This window comes from Spermophilus citellus (assembly GCF_964194105.1).
Source record: "Spermophilus citellus genome assembly, chromosome: 8".
NCBI lineage: Eukaryota > Metazoa > Chordata > Mammalia > Rodentia > Sciuridae > Spermophilus > Spermophilus citellus.
The window spans coordinates 4,247,872-4,265,540 of NC_138189.1; the positions used below are offsets into that span (position 1 = coordinate 4,247,872).

The window sequence follows — 17,669 nt, forward strand, 5'->3', positions numbered from 1 at the left end:
ACTTTCTAATATTCGAAAGATCAGGAAATTTCTCAGAAGAAATCCCAATTTTCCACCTTTTTCAAAGGGAAAGCAGAAGCTCTGGGTCAGATAAATGAGGAAGAAAGAGATGCCTGGGCTGGGGATGTGGCTCAAGCGGTAACGCGCTCGCCTGGCATGCGCGGGGTGCTGGGTACGATCCTCAGCACCACATAAAAAAAATAAAATAAAGATGTTGTGTCCACCAAAAACTGAAAAATAAATATTAAAAAAAATTCTCTCTCTCTCTTAAAAAAAAAAAAAAAAGAGATGACTGAAGTCCTAGTCAACCCTGGACACTCACAAACACTGCCTGGACTCCCAGCCACTGGGGAGGAGGCTGAAGCAAGAGGATGGTGAGTTTGAAGCCAGCCTGGGAAATTTATCAAGACTGTCTAAAAACAAAAAGGGCTGGATGCAGCTCAGGGGGTAGAGTCCTTGCCTTGCATGTGTGAAGCTACAGATTCAATTTGCAGTACCAAAAAAAAAAAAAAAAAAAAAAAAACCTAAGCCCAGCTAGCTCTCTCATGGAGGCACCATCCCACACAGGCTCCTTCCTGGGGACTCTGCTTCTCACCAACAGGGTATTCCAACCTTGCAGCTGCCTAGACCAAGGAGCTGACCTCAGGCCTCTACTCCTTCCTCTTCTCTACCCATGCACAATTCTGCCAGCTCTGCTACAAAGTGTATCACAGACCAACCAGTTTCCACCTTCCTGTCCCTTCTGGGTCTCTCAACTGGTTCCCCCAGTCTGCCCTCTGTCCCTCACCTACCCGGCCTCAGCCACCCTGTCTAGTCTCCACACACTAGCACACGCCCTGATGCACATCTGCACCAGGCTGCGCCACCCTTTCCTCCAAACCCTCCAATGCTTTACAGGGCCTTTAGCTCTGTCTACATGCCAGAGAGCCAAGGCCAGGCTTCCTTGGGTAGGGCTGACTATGACTACACAGCAGGAATGTGTGTCCTTTGCTCTTATAACCACTGGCTGCTCCTCAGGGGCCTGGCCTGAAGAGGGAACAGGCACCACTTCTCCCAAGTACAGAGCACGTGTACATAGGGGGCCCACACAGCTCAAGTCTCAATAAATGCTACTCATCATTGTTTGGTGTTCTTATTACACAGAAAGAATTAGATTAAAAATGCTCGTGCCAACAACATACATGGTCAAGATCTGCTGTGAAAACGAGCTGTCACGAGACACATTCTCTTGTACACAGCCCTGTAATGCACACAGACAACCCGTGCAAAACATGGAGGCGAGTTCTGCACTTCTAATGGCAAAAAGAAGTTCCCAGAGGGCTCACCTGGATGGGAGAAGCTGAGCAAGCGAAGGCAGAGCCTTGCGCCCAGAGCGTGGGTGCTCCGCAAGGCCCTCTGAGCCCAGAGCCTGGTCTGCTGGCTGCAGCAGCAGCACTGCTCCAACACTCCCAAGGTGAACTCAGTCACCCTGCACTTGGCGTTGGCCACCCCCAGACAGGGCCACACCGCATTTCTAATCTTCTAGCCACCCCAAGTGCTGATGATGGGCCAGCTTCAATTAAATCTTAGGGGCCCAATAAAAACAGAACAGAAATAAAATTAATCATTAACAACAAAAGCAAGCAAACAACTTAAAAAAGCCCTAACTTTGGGAGTAGGGAAAATAGAACCAGGTAAACTTGAGGAATTCAAAAAACAATGGCTGGGGCACACTTCAGAATTCTGTTTCATAGTTTTTTAAAGGGGGAAAGGGAGGAAGGCCTGGATTTATACAGCAATTTCAGGCATGAGCCACGCCCACTGATAAAAACCATCAGACAGCTTGCATAACATCACTTAATAAAATCTACACATCTGGCAGAGGGTTGGAGTTATCTATTATCAAGTCTCAGTACCGTTCCTCTTTAACAGACCCCACTTCTAACCACAACCAATGCAAAGTGTGTTACAGAAAGTGAACACCCGGGAGACCTGCATGTTATGTTATTTGCATGTATAAATGAAAGGGGATTCGGCAAAGGCAGCTTTAGCAGGGACCCAAGGACTAGAGGTCCATCAAAGGTCATGACCCCAGAGGAGTGACTCTTCAGCAAGAGCTTGGGGATACTCATAGGTGCTGCCAAACTCTCCTCCAAGTACAAAAATGCATTTGACACCCCTGAGTTGTCATTCAGTTCTAGTGATGCCTCTCAGATATAAAATACTGAGCCAAGCAGGCCAAGAGGTGCACTAGAAAGTGGTGAACGACTCGCTACAAGACAAAGGGAGGCAGAGGCAGAGTCACACACATGGGGAGGTAGAGTGAGGCAGGCCAGCCATTTCCCTTAAATCCCGACACAGTGGGCAGTCTGCAGTACAGATGCAAGTGCAGTGGTCAACCACACAATAATACAGGGAGACAGGGTCCCGCCAAGCTGCCCAGGCAGACCTGGGACTTGTGGTCCTCCTGCCTCAGCTTCCTGAGCATGTCATGAGCATTTTAATCAACTGGATGATAAACATGGATTGCCAGTGGGTTTCAACTGTGATCAGTTGACAGTGACTGACTGAAGAGCATACTAGGAAGAGCTCAGAGAGGGCATCTGGACTGGGCAGGCAAGCAGGGCACAGCCACGGCCCCTGCTGTCCTCAGTGTGTGGTAATCAGCCACAGCCACACACTATCACTCACGGGGCAGGGCAATAAGCTTCCTCTGCAGGTCCTCCTTGCTCCTTTCTTTGCACTGAAGCCAAGAGATTTGGAAAAGACAGCTCGGAGAAACATTCATAACTTGCCACACCAGTTCTTTCTATTGCTACAGAGTAAGTACAGTGTTCTTCTCTTTTTTCTTTTTTGTGGTGTTGAGGATTGAACCCAGGGCCTTGTGCGGCTGGGCAAGCACTCCACCCCTGAGCTATATCCCCAGCCTGCACATTCTTTTTATCGGATCTCAAAAGCCCTAAGAACAGTTTCCAGGGTCTATAAGTTGATGCACAAACAAAGTGTATGGCTCTGGGGCAGGGCCCTGATACTTGGGGCCTGTCTCCATTCATTCTATAAAGAGTCACGGAGACCTGGCACATGCTCAGCACATTCACTTCCCCTGCCGACTCCAAATCCATCTGATAGGACTAAAAAGAATTATTAGGAAAAGCAATGGACTTAGGATGATATGTTTTATTGCCGGGCAGAGGAGAACACATCTCCCGAGCAATGACCCAAGGTAGCAAGGACCTTTGCAGGCCACTGTCCTTCCCTGCATGGTGTCCACCTCCTGTCAAGTTCTGCCCAGCATACAACATGCTCAGCTACTATGAAGGAGACCCAGGCTCAACAAGCTGCAGAGAAGGGTGGTGACACACGTTCTCCCATTCCTCCTGCTCTCACAGCAGACTCCAGCCGCCTTGCTGCTCACTCAGCTCAACCAGTCATTTCTCCGCAGCCTTGGTCCAAAGGAGAAAGGAGATCTTTTCTCAGATTCAAGCTCCCCACCATGACTCAGCAGTTTTTTGGACTTTGTTCAAAGCATTTACCACTTGCTGAAGATCACGGCACTCTGAATCCTTTCAAAAGTGCCAGCTGGCTTATCAATCTACCCCCACCACTGGGGTGTCATGAGGAAAACACATCTTGGGCAATTGCCTGAACGCACACCTCTCTGCAGGCTGCCCATCACCTGGAGACCCTGCTGAAGGGGGTGGCCCTCCTCGCAGCCTGCCCCTCACCACAGTTCACAAAGTTAGGGGTGCTCAGAGGCTCTCTCTAGCTGAATGGTGTTGGGTGCTAGAGTTTGGCGGCCATGCTGGGCTGGGGATGGAATGGCCATCCTTCACCATGTGTGCGCCAGAATTCAGAAATGGGAAATGACCCGGGAGCGGGGAGAGAGCAGGCTCCGTGTAGGAGTAGGGTCATGATACAGTGGTCTTCTATTCTTCCCCCTCTTGCAGCAGATTTCAGCTGCCCTGTTGCTCATTCAGCTTAACCACAGTCATTTCTCAGCAACACTGATCCAAAGGAGAACGGCAAATAAGACCATGGCTATTAGAGAAAGTGACTTTATCTGCGACTCACAGAGCTTCCGGTGTAGATCCCTCCTTAGCCCAGTACTGTCAGCCCTTGGTTATAGTGTGGTACCCCTGCATCCTTTATGTATATTCTTTTTTTCCCCTTAAACTAGATCAACCATGTTCCTACTTGTAGTAATGAAATGGTGCCCAACTAAGTCATACAAGCAATACTTCCAAAGTCAGTTTTGGACAATTCAGAAGTTTAAAAAAAAAAAAAAGTAGGGTTAAAGGAGAGGAAAATAGTTGGGAAGAAAAAAGGGATCTGATGGAGGGGAGGCTCTTAAAAAATTGAGACTAGATTTAGTTCAGGAGACATTCAGTAACTTCCACAGGCAGGCACACACTGTGCTGGGCACCAGGGAGTAAAAACCACACAACGCACACTCCTTGCCCACAAGCGGCACAGCCTGGCAGGGGCAATGAGGACGCCAGGGCTGCGACACCCAAGGCACACACAGGTGCTGTGAGCCCTGAGCTGGAAGGACTGGCCTCCAAGGACACCTCTGCATTGGACAGGAACACGGGTCAACACTGAGCAGGGAGGCGCCCAGAGGCATGTGCACTGTGTAACAGGCCAACAGATGACAGGGAGCAAAGCTGGCTCTCCTGGAAGAACACCCAGACCCCCTGCTCCAAGAGGAAGTATCCAGAGATGGGAATCCCTCAATTTCATCTTGTACCTTAAGAGGTATTGAAACCACCTTATCTCGAACAGCACAGCCAAAGAAAAACCACTTTTTAAGAAGTTCTTATCTCAGAGATAACATCCTAGAGTAGGTAATAAAATAAGAATTCATAATATTAAATTAAATAAATGATCATATTTTAGAGTTATTTTATATCAGGATGCAAAAAGGTATGAGAAATATTTTATATAAAGTACTAAAAGAAGAATTTTTAAAAATCTTATAATGTTTTCCAAAAAACAAAGAAAAAATATAAATCATAAGTGAAAACACTACTCTTACAGTGTCAGAACTGCTATCTTACTTCTAGGAATATATCCAGAAATAATGAAAATCATGGATAAAACCGCACATGCGGGCTGCGGCTGGGGCTGTAGCTCAGTGGTAGAGCACTTGCCCAGCATGTGTGGGTTTGATTTTTAGCACCATATATAAACACATAAATTAAATAATGGTCCATCGACAACTAAATATTTATATATATATAAACCACACATGCAAAATGCTAGAAAGCATAACCAAAAAACCAAGAGTAGGCTAAATATCTAATGAGATGATTATGTTAGACTGCTGAAAGAATGTTATTTGGGAAATAAATTAAGACACTAAAAAAAGTAAAGACTATGTAATAACAGGACTAACTATATGATTTTAAATTGGAAAAAGTGGAAATTTTTGTATACATGCTAATTAGAGCAGTATATACAAAATAATATATTTTACAAACAAGGCGTGAGAACTTCCATAAAGAATGATAATGCTGTTTGTCCTTTTTAAAGCTGGACATTTGATTCTGATTTCCATCTTTGTTTAAAAATTACCAGTTATGCATAATGTTTAAGATGAGCTGGAAAAATAAAAGAAGAAGAAGAATGATAATGCTCACATTACAGTGGGAAGATAACGAGTGATTCATTTTTCTGAGTTTTCTGGGTCAAGTTGTTGTATTTGTCAACTTTTCCAATGTTTCTCTGTGTTTGAAATAAAATGTAAACTCACTTCATCAGAAGCAGATCGAAGACACTGGACAGCAGCCTGTTTCTTCATCTCCTCCAGCGTCAGATCAGAGCACTTCTTCTTACTCTTCCCCCATTTCTTAGGAGCTCCTTTTTCCCAGCCCAGGAAGATGTCATTCTCCTACAAGAGGAAGGCACCCAGTTAAGGGACCAAGACTAAACAAGCCTCAAGAACCACTCCATCTCCTGACACATGCCTTCCAACAGGACTCACTCACAAATGAGACCCTGATGACCAGGAGGACATAGAACACTGCCAATCAGGACACTGTGGCATAACCCAGGTGGTACTGCCACGTAGGTGGCTTAGGGCTTACTGTTTATCAACTTACCAAGCCTGACCACTTATATTTATAGTACATGCCAAGAAACAACCCTAACGTTTGTGTGTAAAGAAAATATAAATTTCAGCATAATTTCTAAATTATAAACAAAATTAAATGGCCTTTTATAATTCCTACTCTTTCATATGGGACTTCAGGTTATTATTAGATTTTAAAACTTAAAAAATGATTCAACCCATATATCTATATCTTATAGTCTAAATAATCAACAGGTAAAAAATATTATAATTAGGATTTTGTTTTTTTCTTGCTTATATGAGCCGATTATAAAAATCTAAAGAAAATTTCAAAAAGCAGCAAAAAGGAAAAGAAGGAAATCACCTGTGATCCTAACCTCAGTCAAAACTAAATCAATTAACTATGCTTCATTCAGTCTTTTTTATATGTTTAAAAAAAACATGCATGAACTCATACAACTTGTATAATTCTGCATCTGACTTCCTGCACAGCAAACCTTACCCTGTGTTGGTGCAGATGAATATTTCAAGATGTAGGTTCCTAGGACTGTCCTAGATGGAGACTAAGTAAGACATTTTATTGCTTTGTTATTTTATTTATTTATTTTTGCCTTTTAAGCCTTTCACTTGAAAATTATGGTGAAAACCAGTGGAGAAAGATGTTGAAAGACAGAGAGAGAGAGAGGGAGAGAGAGAGAGAGAGAGAGAGAGAGAGAGAGAGAGAGAGAGAGAGAGAGAGAGAGAGAGAGAGAGAGAGAGAGAGAGAGAGAGAGAGAGAGAGGAAGGAAGGAAGTTGAAGGAAAGAGAGAGAAAGAAAGGGACAGACAGATCAGACAGAAAGGCAATGGAAAGCCACAACCTGGAAGAGGCCCTGGGGGCAGGAGGCCCTGGGGAAAGAGCCAGGCGAGTGCAGAGATGGAAGAGGAGGCAAGGCACCACAACAGCGTGCTTAAAGATCTTCCAAGATCGAATCACACCCCACCAACCGCCTAGCCCCATTTTTCCTTCAATCCCATCTATGAAGTCCATTTTTATGCTACGAGGAAGACAGAGAAAGAGCTTCCCCTGTACTCATCATGAACAGCACGCTTTGTAAGCAGGTTTTTGGGCATGGATTCAGAGCTCATAAACTTGAAAAACATATTCTTTGGCTGAAAGGTTTTATTTCCCTTTTCCCAGGAAAAATATGCTTTAGGCCAAACAAGAACTCTTGGTGTCTCCACTCATTGAACATAAGTTTACTAGCTGGACCACATCTGGGCCTGCTGCTCCCCGGCAACGATTCCTCCTAGAGGCAGAGCTCCTCCTGTACAGGAGCACACAGAACCCGAACAGTGTCCACACACAGCTTCTAAAAGGCAGAGAAAGGTGTAACTTCCCGTCGTTCATGATATATAAAAGAACAAACACAGGACAATTATTTGTAAATTATTGAAAATACCACTCATTTTGTCTGGCCTGCTACGCCTGGCTTCTCCTTACTGAATACTTACAAACATATTTCTCTATTGTTGTATATCATAACTCAACACGGGTAACGGACACTCACTGATCCTAGCACACTTGTGTTACAAATACAAATAGACTTTCAGAATTCTGATGGGCATGCTGTCCTTTTGGAGCTCAGTTTGTCAATACATATCAAGCACCTTAAACATGTGCATGTAATTTTGATCCAATAATTCTACTTCTAGGAATTTATCCTAGAGAAATAATCACTAAGTGTGCAAATATTTAGCTATAATGATGTTGACTGTACTGCTGTCAATAATGGCAAACATGTAGAGACAACCTAAGTGCCAAATGACAGGCATGGTTAAATAAGTCATGATTCATCCAATGGTATTACGGACACTAAAATGGAATTATGAAGTGTGTTTATTGAAACAGAAAGCTACTGACAATGTAAGAGAAGTAATCTATACAACAATATAATCTCATTTTTGGTTAAAAACACACACACTTATGTGCATTAAAATGTCTGAGAAAAATGTCATCAAGAGATTACCAAGGAGCTTTTCTCTTGGTGAGGGTAGGCCATTCAGCGCGCGCGCTCTCTCTCTCTCTCTCTCCCCCCCCCCCTCTTTGGAGTGCTGGGGATTGAACCCTGGTGTGCTCTACCACTGAGCCACACACACCTTATTCTTTTTGAGACAGGGTCTTGTTAAGTTGCTCAGGCTGGTCTTGAAATTGTAATCCTCCTGCCTCAGCCTTCAGAGTCACTGAGATTATAGATAAACACTACCATACCTGGCCAAATTTTTATTTCCCAAATTTTTTTAAAAAATAGAGTCATATGCTCTATTTTTTTGAGAGAGAGAGAGAGAGAGAGAGAGAGAGAGAGAATTTTTTAAATATTTTTTTTTTCAGTAGACATAACATCTTTATTTTAATTTTATGTGGTGCTGAGGATCGAACCCAGCGCCCCGCACATGCCAGGCGAGCACATTACCACTTGAGCCACATCCCCAGCCCCGAGTCATATGCTCTTAATGGTCAAAAAGGTTTACTGTTGTCTTAAATAGAAAACTTCTAAGACAAAAGAAAAGAGAAGCACTCCTTCAGATTTTCACCATAACAGGTATCTGGCTTTACTACATTCATTTCCTGTCTGGGGACCGTTTGTTTACACTTGGAAACATTCCCCATTCACCCAGAAACCAGGCGAGAGTCAGGTAGTGTCCAACAATGAGTACGACTTGCCAGAGGCAGAATCTAGTGGGGAAAAGACAGACATGCCAGCAGGTACAGTGTGACTGCCGGCCCAGCAATCACAGCCCTCCGCAGAACCACTGAGGAAACAAATGCCTCAGCGCTGCGGCCTCCTCTTGGCCTTGGTGCTGGCACAGGCTTCCTGTGGGAGGAAGGTCACTAACTGCAATCCTTTTGCTAATGTTTCCCCCTCCTCTTTTGTGTGACAAATTTATTTAGAGTTCAACAATTTCCTTAGTTTTCCATCCACTTCCCCTCTTCTAACATGCACAGTCTCAAAGAAAGAGAAGTTTGGGCTAACAAAGTGGTGAGTGGGAATCCAAGCAGAACTCTGAAACAGAGTGCTAACGCAGGACCAGCAGGCCCTTTCTGTAAGCACTGCAGGTACCTCAAGGCCAATGTGGTAGGGAAGGACAAACAGGAGAAGAAGGAGAGGAGGAGGAGGAGGAGGAGGAGGAGGAAAAAGAAAGAGAAAGAAAGAAACTACGTAAGTTCCAGAAATTTATAAAAATTTAACTCTTTCCCACTCTGTGTTATACAGCTCTAATGACAAGAAGAACGCAATTCTTTCTGGGGGAGATGATGTCATCTGATTGAAGGGGTTCCAAGCCTGGGGAGGTGACACAGAAGCAGGTTCAAGGCCAGTCTGGGCAACATGGTGGCACAATACCTCAACAAAACAAAATCAACTACCAATATTCAACTTTTAATACTAACTTTTTTCTTTCCAACTTTTTAGTTGTTGTGGTATTAGAAGTAAAGTAAAATACACATGAATGTGCTATCTCGGCCATTTTTAAGTGTATGTTTTAGTGTGAATACTGATGTTTAACACTTTTGTGAACCTATATCATAAAATTGACTTTGGGGGAAGGTGCTAGAGAAGCAACTGGAAACCACTGATGTGTCTCCTGTCTGCAGTCCTGCCTATTCTGGAAGTTTCAAACCAATGCTGAGAATGGTGCTCTGAAGGTCTGTGAATGCTATAGCCTGTATCAGAACTTCATTCTCACTCAGGAGCAAATGATATTCAAGTGTAGGATGGACTCTGTCTTGTTTGTTCATTCATCTGCTGATGGACATCTGAGTTTTTTCCACCTGTGGATATTATGAATTATACTGCTATGAAGACTCAAGGAACATTTTTGTACGGACATGTATTTTCAATCCTCTTGAGTACACACCTAGGAGAGTTGCTGGGTCATAATTTGACTCTATGTTAACCTTTTGAAGAACTGCCAGGCTATTTTCCAAAGCAACTGCTTTTACAATCACTCCAGCAATTTATGGGGGTTCCAAGTTTTCCATATCTGTGAAGAGATTTGTGACTGACTGGGTTTTTTTAGCCATCCTGATGGATATGAAAGAGAAGAGCATCACAGTTTTGATGTCCTTACCAACAAATGACACTGGGAACTTTCCATGTGCCTAATGGCCAATTGTATATCTTTTTGGACAAGCTGAGTTTTCTTTCCATTGTTGAGTTGTAGAGTTCTTATCAATATGGATACATGTGCCTTATCAGACATATGTCCTGCAAAAATTCTGTGCCATTCTGTGGGTTTTTTCTCACTTTTTTGATGCTACCCTTTTGAAGCACAAACTTTTTAATTCCAATAAAGTTGCATTTATTACATCTTCTTTAGTTGCTTGTGCTTCCGGTGTTGCAGAAATTACTGTTCAAGCCAAGTTATGAAGATGCATTCCTATGTTTTCTTCTAAGAATTTTAGTTTCAGTTCTTACATTCAAGTCTGTATTCCATTTTGAGTACATTTCTGCATGTGGCCTTCCTTCATTATATTGTACTCCCACAGGTCCTCAACTGAACAGGTTAATAGATACTGAGATAGAGAAATGTCCTTTGCACTGTCTTAGGTGTGTAAAGCACTGCTAAACTGCAGTTTGAACTCTGACAATAGAATCATTGTAAATTTGTGTAGGAACAGACATTTTGGTTCACGTTTTAACTTCTGACAATATTAGACTGTACAAAGCACCTTGCTATTTTTTATGAATCAAACAATTCCTTGTTAAAATGACTTTACCACATTTTAATTTTATATAAAAGTACTATTTCACCATTCAAATTTTAGGTGGAATTCAGTAAGAAACCTCTAATCTGTAGTAAAAGCTGCATGAACAATAGCATGCCACATGCATTTTATGGGCATTTCTTTTGACAGCTTTCTCATTCTGTTTTCTTCTGGATTCATGTTAATTAATATCACATAACTTATTAGCCAACATTCAACTGCAGAACTGTACAATCAGATTTTAAGAGAGCATACTATAAAAAGATCCAAGATATTTCTATTTTATTTGTTATCTTTTCAGTTTGCTGTGCTGTTCTGAAAGTCAACTGACACGTGCCCAAGTCACTTTAAAAATGGAGTAAAATCAAATGTAGTTTTCTGAATTCCTAATCTTGAAAACAAAAACACAATTATTAAATACCAAAAGCAGATGTGGCAAAAGAACTTCCCAGCGTGAGAATCTATTTATTACCAGGTACATTTTGGACACTATTGTGAGGTAATATAAGGCTGGAGTTTTGACTGACTTCCTCATGCTGTCTTCTATCAAAAAGGAGACAGGGGACTGGAGGAGGAAAAAGAACACAACATTCTAAAATACAGCTGGTATCAGTGACGTCTGCTGTTAGCTGCAGAGCACCCAGCCCCCTGCCTCCCACACCTTCCTGCTAGCAGCCTTGGGGAGAACAGAGCCCTGGTGGCCTGAATGGGACTTGGCCACCCCCACCGGCAGGCCCCAATTGGTCAAGTGCAAATCAGTAGGTTGGTCCCTTCTCAGCCACAGGGTAGATGCGAGAGGCAGGAGAACAGTCAGAAAGAAGCACTTGCTGGTTTCCAAGGAAGACTTGTGAGACTGTGATGCTAGAAACACATGCACTGTCACTACCCTCTTACCCACAGGAGCTGGTTCAAAACCAAGCCATAAGAAGGCAGACTGGGCCAGTATAGAAGCCTCAATGACTAGTGAGCGCTCCATCAAGCCAGGCAGGAGAGTCCTTCTGAACTTTCAGTCATGAGAACATTTTCCCTCAAGTCAATTCAGGCCAAATTTTTGGTAGCTTGTGAATAATGAAAAATACGGTCAGAATTTGAGGAAAGGACTCAGCAATAAATCAACACATCTCACTGCTCAAAACCATTTGCCTCTAAAAAACAAGAAGTTCCAATCACACAAGCATAATTTGAGGTTAATTACACTTATTCCCTCTCTTCTCCTCCTAGGTTTTCAGCCCCAATCCCTAGCCCACACTGCGTATCTGCCCCTACTGGCTCTTCCCGCTCAAGCCCCACCCACGCTCCCCCCCCTCACCTCTGGCCTCACAGAGCCCCTTCTGTTTCTGTGGCCTTATATACACAATTCCTCTCCCCTTCCTTTATGATGGTTCTTCTACCTTTATCTCCTCCAGGACTCCTACTGTGACTGCCCCCACGCACTGCCAACACAGGATGGGTGAGCTGTCAGCTGCAGCTGTTCCTCAGGAACCATTCCTATCTGTCTCTATACTCCTGATGCCTGACAGAATCAGGCAAGCCCTGAGCCTTCACATTTGAATAAAAAAAGCAAAATGGGGAATTTTAAAAATATTTGCATTCAAAACTTCTTTGTCCCATGAAAAGATTCAATACAAAAAAATTTTAATATGATACCTTGGGCAATATGTGGATGAGTTTGTGCACATACCATCAAGATTAATTCATAATGATTATTTTCATATTCCTTATGCATAAAACTTTTGTACATTTTGCTCATGCAAAATAATTCTAAACCTCGGGTTTGGGATTGTGGCTCAGTGGTAGAGTGCTTGCCTCACATGAGTGAGCCACTGGGTTCGATAGTCAGCACCACATAAAAATAATGTTATTGTGTCCACCTATAACTAAAAAATAAATATTAAAAAAAAGACATCACTTCTCATTACTTAAAAAAAATAATTCTAAACCTAATGGGAAGTGTTTTTTTTTAAATATTTTTAGTTGTAGATGGACACAATACCTCTATTTTATTTATTTATTTTTATGTGGTGCTGAGGCTTGAACCCAGTGCCTCACATGTGCTAGGCAAGTGCTCTAGAACTGAGCCCCAGCCCCAGCCCTAGCCCCAGCCCCAGGAAGCTGATTGTATTATTCAAAATTGTTCCTCAGAGTTTCAGCGGGGAAGTCTCTTGTTTTATTTATTTTAGAAATATCAACTCATAAACTGCAAAAAACATACTTTAGCCATAATCAACCTTTATAATAATTTTGAAACGGACTAAAGAATTTTGACATTCAGATTCCTTGGTTAATTTTATTATAAAAATATTAATAAAGTTAAATATGTAGAAGTTAAAAAGTAGCTTAAAAAAGAAAAAGTCAGTTCCACCCCATTGTCAACCCCCAAAAGTAACTATGGTTAATAACTGGCACACAACTAGATGCTTTTAATGCTGAATCTGTCCTAGGCACTAGAGTAGACACAATGTCAATGCAGAGTATCCGCACCAGGCTGCTCTCAGACCTAGAGCACCCCAGCAACCTCAGACACCTTCTCTGTCTGAGTCGTGTTTGTGAACCTTCATACTTAATAGCTTGGGAAAATCTCTTAGATTGGAAATAATTTTCCTCAAATCTGAAAGTCGCTGCTCCACTCCATTCTCAGAAGTAACACCAGAAATCAGAAGTCCCAATTCTTTGAGGCCTGTTTTTTCACCTGCAGGCTCCTCTTTATCCTTGGTGGTCTAAAATGTCAAAGCTACATGCCTGGGTGGAGAGGAAGGTCCTGTACCAAGAGGAAAAGTAATGCTCCTCTTGACTAGTGATGGTGTGTGACTTCCCCAGAAGCAGCAAAGTTGCCTGTATTATTCAAGGTCATGGCCCCTAATCCACATGAAGAGGTCTGTCAGCAACCCCAGCTGGGCTCAGCCTTCCAGCACCTCTCTGATGTGATAAATGTATCAGCAATGCCACCTTAAGCCCTCCAGGACAGCTCATCTACCAGTTGACAGCAGTGAGTAACTTTAGGTAAAGCTACAAAGAGAAGAATCATCTGACTGAGCCCTGCCCAAATTCCTGACTGACTCATAGAATCTGTCAGGTTTATAATAGAGGATTTTATTCATTTAGCTAATAAGTTTTGGATTTTTTTTTTGGGGGGGGGCGGGGGGGTACTGGGGATTGAACCCAGGGCTGCTTTAACACTGAGCCACACCCCCAGCCCTTTTTATTTTTCATTTTTCATTTTGAGGGTCTTGCTAAGTTGCTGAGGCTAGCTTTGAACTTGCAATACTCCAGCCTCCGACTAATTCTCCAGATTATAGGCCTACACCACCACGCCTATTAAGTTTCAGGCAGTATATTATGCAACAGACTCTAAAAATAAATAAATATATATATTTAAATAAATAAATATATATATATTTAAATAAATAAATATAAATATATATATATATTATATATAAAATTATTTCTTTTCTACTAAAACTTTTTGCTTTAAACTCAAGAGAAAGTCCCCTTATCCTCCCACTACAACTCTGGGTGAACAAATCCAGATTCACTCTATCTGCATTTTACTTTAGCTTCTTAAAAATTTATTATTTTTTAAACTGATAATTATTTCACAAAGAAATAATAATAATTGCCACCAGAATCTTTACTTCTCAGTTGGGGGGGGGCACGCAGGGACAAAACACCTTTTAAAAAGACCCAACTATGACAAAGGTAGCAATTATATCCAGAAATGCAACAGGCCCATGTTTGCTGAATCCATAACTAGGATACATGCAAGGCCAAATATTTCAAATTGAGATTATTCTGGAAAATGTTTGAAATACACTATCAAGAGCTTAAGCCTACTTTAATAAACGTATTTGCCCAGCAGCTGAAAGATGGGTAGTTAATAGAGGAAAAGCTACTTGCTGGGGAGATGAAAGGTCCTGCTCTAACTGTAGAATCAGTGTCTAGAATGATGCCTAGCACCTATAGCAGCTCAATAAACACGCAGAGAACAAGCCTCCTCTAGCCCTCAACAGTGCCACTTGACATGCTGCACAGGACACGCATCACAGCAGTGCAGAGACAGGCACAAAGACGCTGCCTTGCCCCAGTCAGGAAGTAAAGAAGGTGGCACCAGAAGGCAGGTCTTCAGGCTCCACAGCCCATGTTCTTTTTAACTGTGTGACACTGACAGCAAGGGAGGATCTCAGAGGTGGAGCGGAAACAGCCATCTGGGATAAATGTCATGGCGCAACAGGCACAAATTTGGGTAAGGTTAGCAATATGTAGTTTCACCCTATCACCCCTCCCACACCACCAGCTGAATTATTCATGAATGATCTGAAGAGGTGCACTCCACAGCAACCCTCTCAGGCCATAATGCTCCCTGTCACTTTTTAGAGTCAATGTGAACACTGGTGGGCACCATTCATCCATTAGGAGCAAGGGCAAATCCTGGGAAGGTTCAGGGCTAAGAAGACACTCCTGGCTTCCTTCCTCACACTCTGAAATTCAGACTGGAAAACTATTAAGCCAACTAGGTACATTTAAGCAAATAAGGGAATAAAAAAGTGTTCTTTGAATGCAAATGTCAACACTTGTCATGTAGAACAAACGTCTATTAAATGGAAAGTTGCTGAAAAACTGCACAGATGCTTAACTTATGAAGAGGCTGCTATAAAGACAAGATAAGTTGAAGATTCCCTTTGTTGAGCAGAGTGTAGTGGTGCATGCCTGTGATTCCTCTGGAGGCTGAGGCAGGAGATCCCAAGTTTGAGGCCAGCCTCAGCAACTTGGTGAGACCTCGCCTCAAAAATAAGAAATTTTAAAAAGGGCTGGAATATAAATCATGGTAAAGTGCCACTGGATTCAATCCCCAGTTCCACAAACAAAACAAAATAAACCACTCCCCCAAAAGAAGATATCCTAAGTCAAAAAATGCATTGAACACACCTAACCTGTTGAACATTCTAGCATGGCTTAGCACACTTTAAATGTGCTCAGTATACCCACATTAGCTTATAGCTGGACAAAATTGTCCCACAAAGCCTATTTTATAATAAAGGTTGAACATCTCGTGTAATTTATTGAATACTGCACTGAAAGTGCACAACAGAATAGTCATGAGGGTACTCACTAATAATGTACACCAGCTCAAAGCATCCAGGGCCTAAAGAATGTTTGAAGAATTGAACTAAAATTAATTGATGGATGATGGGATAGTAAAACAACAGGGTCATCAATTTCTGTGGCTGGTTGCCACTGCCCAGCATCATGAAAAAGTAGCATACCAACACATTACTAGCCCAAGAGAAGATCAAATTCAAAGTATGGTTTCCACTAAATGTGCACTGCTCTCACACTACTGTAAAGTCATTAAGCTAAACCCCAACGAGCAGAGACCTCTGTGCCTGCAGTGAGACACCCAAGGAACCCAGGATGGATTCAGTTTTTGTAGTTTCTACTTCAAAGACTAGAATAAATTGGGCACGGTGGCGCATGCCTGTAATCCCACTGGCTCCAGAGGCTGAGGAAGGAGGATCACAAGTTCAAAGCCAGCCTCAGCAACTTAGCAAAGTCCAAAGCAACTTAGTAAGACCCTGTCTCAAAATAAAAAATAAAAAAGGCTGGGGGTGTGGCTCATTGGTAGAGCAGTACTGGGGGAGGGGGAAAGTTGGGGGCAGTATAGCTTGAGGAAGTCTCTGGGGTCTAGAGAGCGAAAACTACAGAGATGCAGGTGCCAGGACTGGGGGAGAAGGAGGGGTGGGAAACAGGCCACTCTGCTGGATTCCCTTCGGACACAGGACCCCTGAAGCTGGGTGGGGCACAAGGGACTTCTAGATGGCCAGAAGTTTCTATTTCTTTATCTGGGCAGAGTTATACAGATGGACCTTTGTGGACATTCCCCACGTTGTGTGTCTTTCTGTTTGCAGTTACGGAGGCACCACCCTTCTCACTCTTGGACAGCATCCACGGTTGCTCCATAGCTGAAGTGTTCATTGAGTCCTAAAACCCCAGCAGCTCAAGGATCCCGAACCCTGCCACAGACTGAGGGTGTCCTGGAAAGACTGTGGGAGAAGTCTAAGAAGGTCAGACTCCTGCATGAGGAAAATGGTTTATTTGAAGACCAAATCTTGGAATGTAGTACAAATTGAAACTATTTCCTAAAATTGAGAAGCGGTAACAGATCATAAAAAGGAAGAATACCTTGTACAAAGGAATTTAGAGAGGACCTCTCCTCTGAAGGTTCAGCACTATCATTCTGGCTGCCTCTGGAGGACAGCCAATTCCTAGCCATCGCAGCCCCCTCATCACAGTGGCCAGGCCAAGGACAGGCCCATGGCCAAGTCGACCTGCAAGGACAAGAAGCCTCATTGTTCTGCTGGACGTGTGAGTCTGAGCGACAGCAGGCAGGAGAGGGATGAGGCTTGTGAACAAAGGCCAGAGGAGGCAAACTGAGAGCCAGGCTCTGCATCAGGCTGCCACTGAGGTCATCCTAACCCAGGGACATTTTAAGTTTTCCAAACCAGTAAGTGCTACCCGAGTTACTTAGCTGTGTGACCCTGAACAAGTTACTTAGCTGCTGTAACTGAGTATTCCACTTATAAAACACAGATAACAACAGCACACCGTAATAACTGAGTACTATAAACTGAAAAATCAGCACTTACAACAGTGGCTGGCACACGTGTTCGTTTTTACTGTATTTCCATTTAAACCACACTGACCTGGGCTTTCTGTTTTAATCCCAGACTCCTAGTATGAATAAGAAACAGAATTTACAACCAGGAAAATATTAAACTCTTCGGTGGTAGCTGTGCTTTTCTTCTTCTTCTTCTTTTTCTTTTTCTTTTTCTTTTTCTTTCTCTCTCTCTCTCTCTCTCTCTCGTGGTGCTAGGGATTG

The 17,669-nt window shown here is 42.8% G+C and overlaps 1 protein-coding gene across 6 annotated transcripts in view; it reads right to left on the reverse strand.

Annotated features, from left to right (window-relative positions):
* The window catches only part of KIAA0232, an 82,400-nt gene that overhangs the window by 29,704 nt on the left and 35,027 nt on the right, over positions 1 to 17,669 (reverse strand). For all 6 annotated transcript variants that reach the window (XM_081304092.1, XM_081304093.1, XM_081304091.1 and 3 more), the window contains exon 3: positions 5,732 to 5,869. In XM_081304092.1, the coding sequence (XP_081160218.1) occupies positions 5,732 to 5,869 (138 nt within the window). The remainder of the gene's footprint in view (positions 1 to 5,731; positions 5,870 to 17,669) is intronic.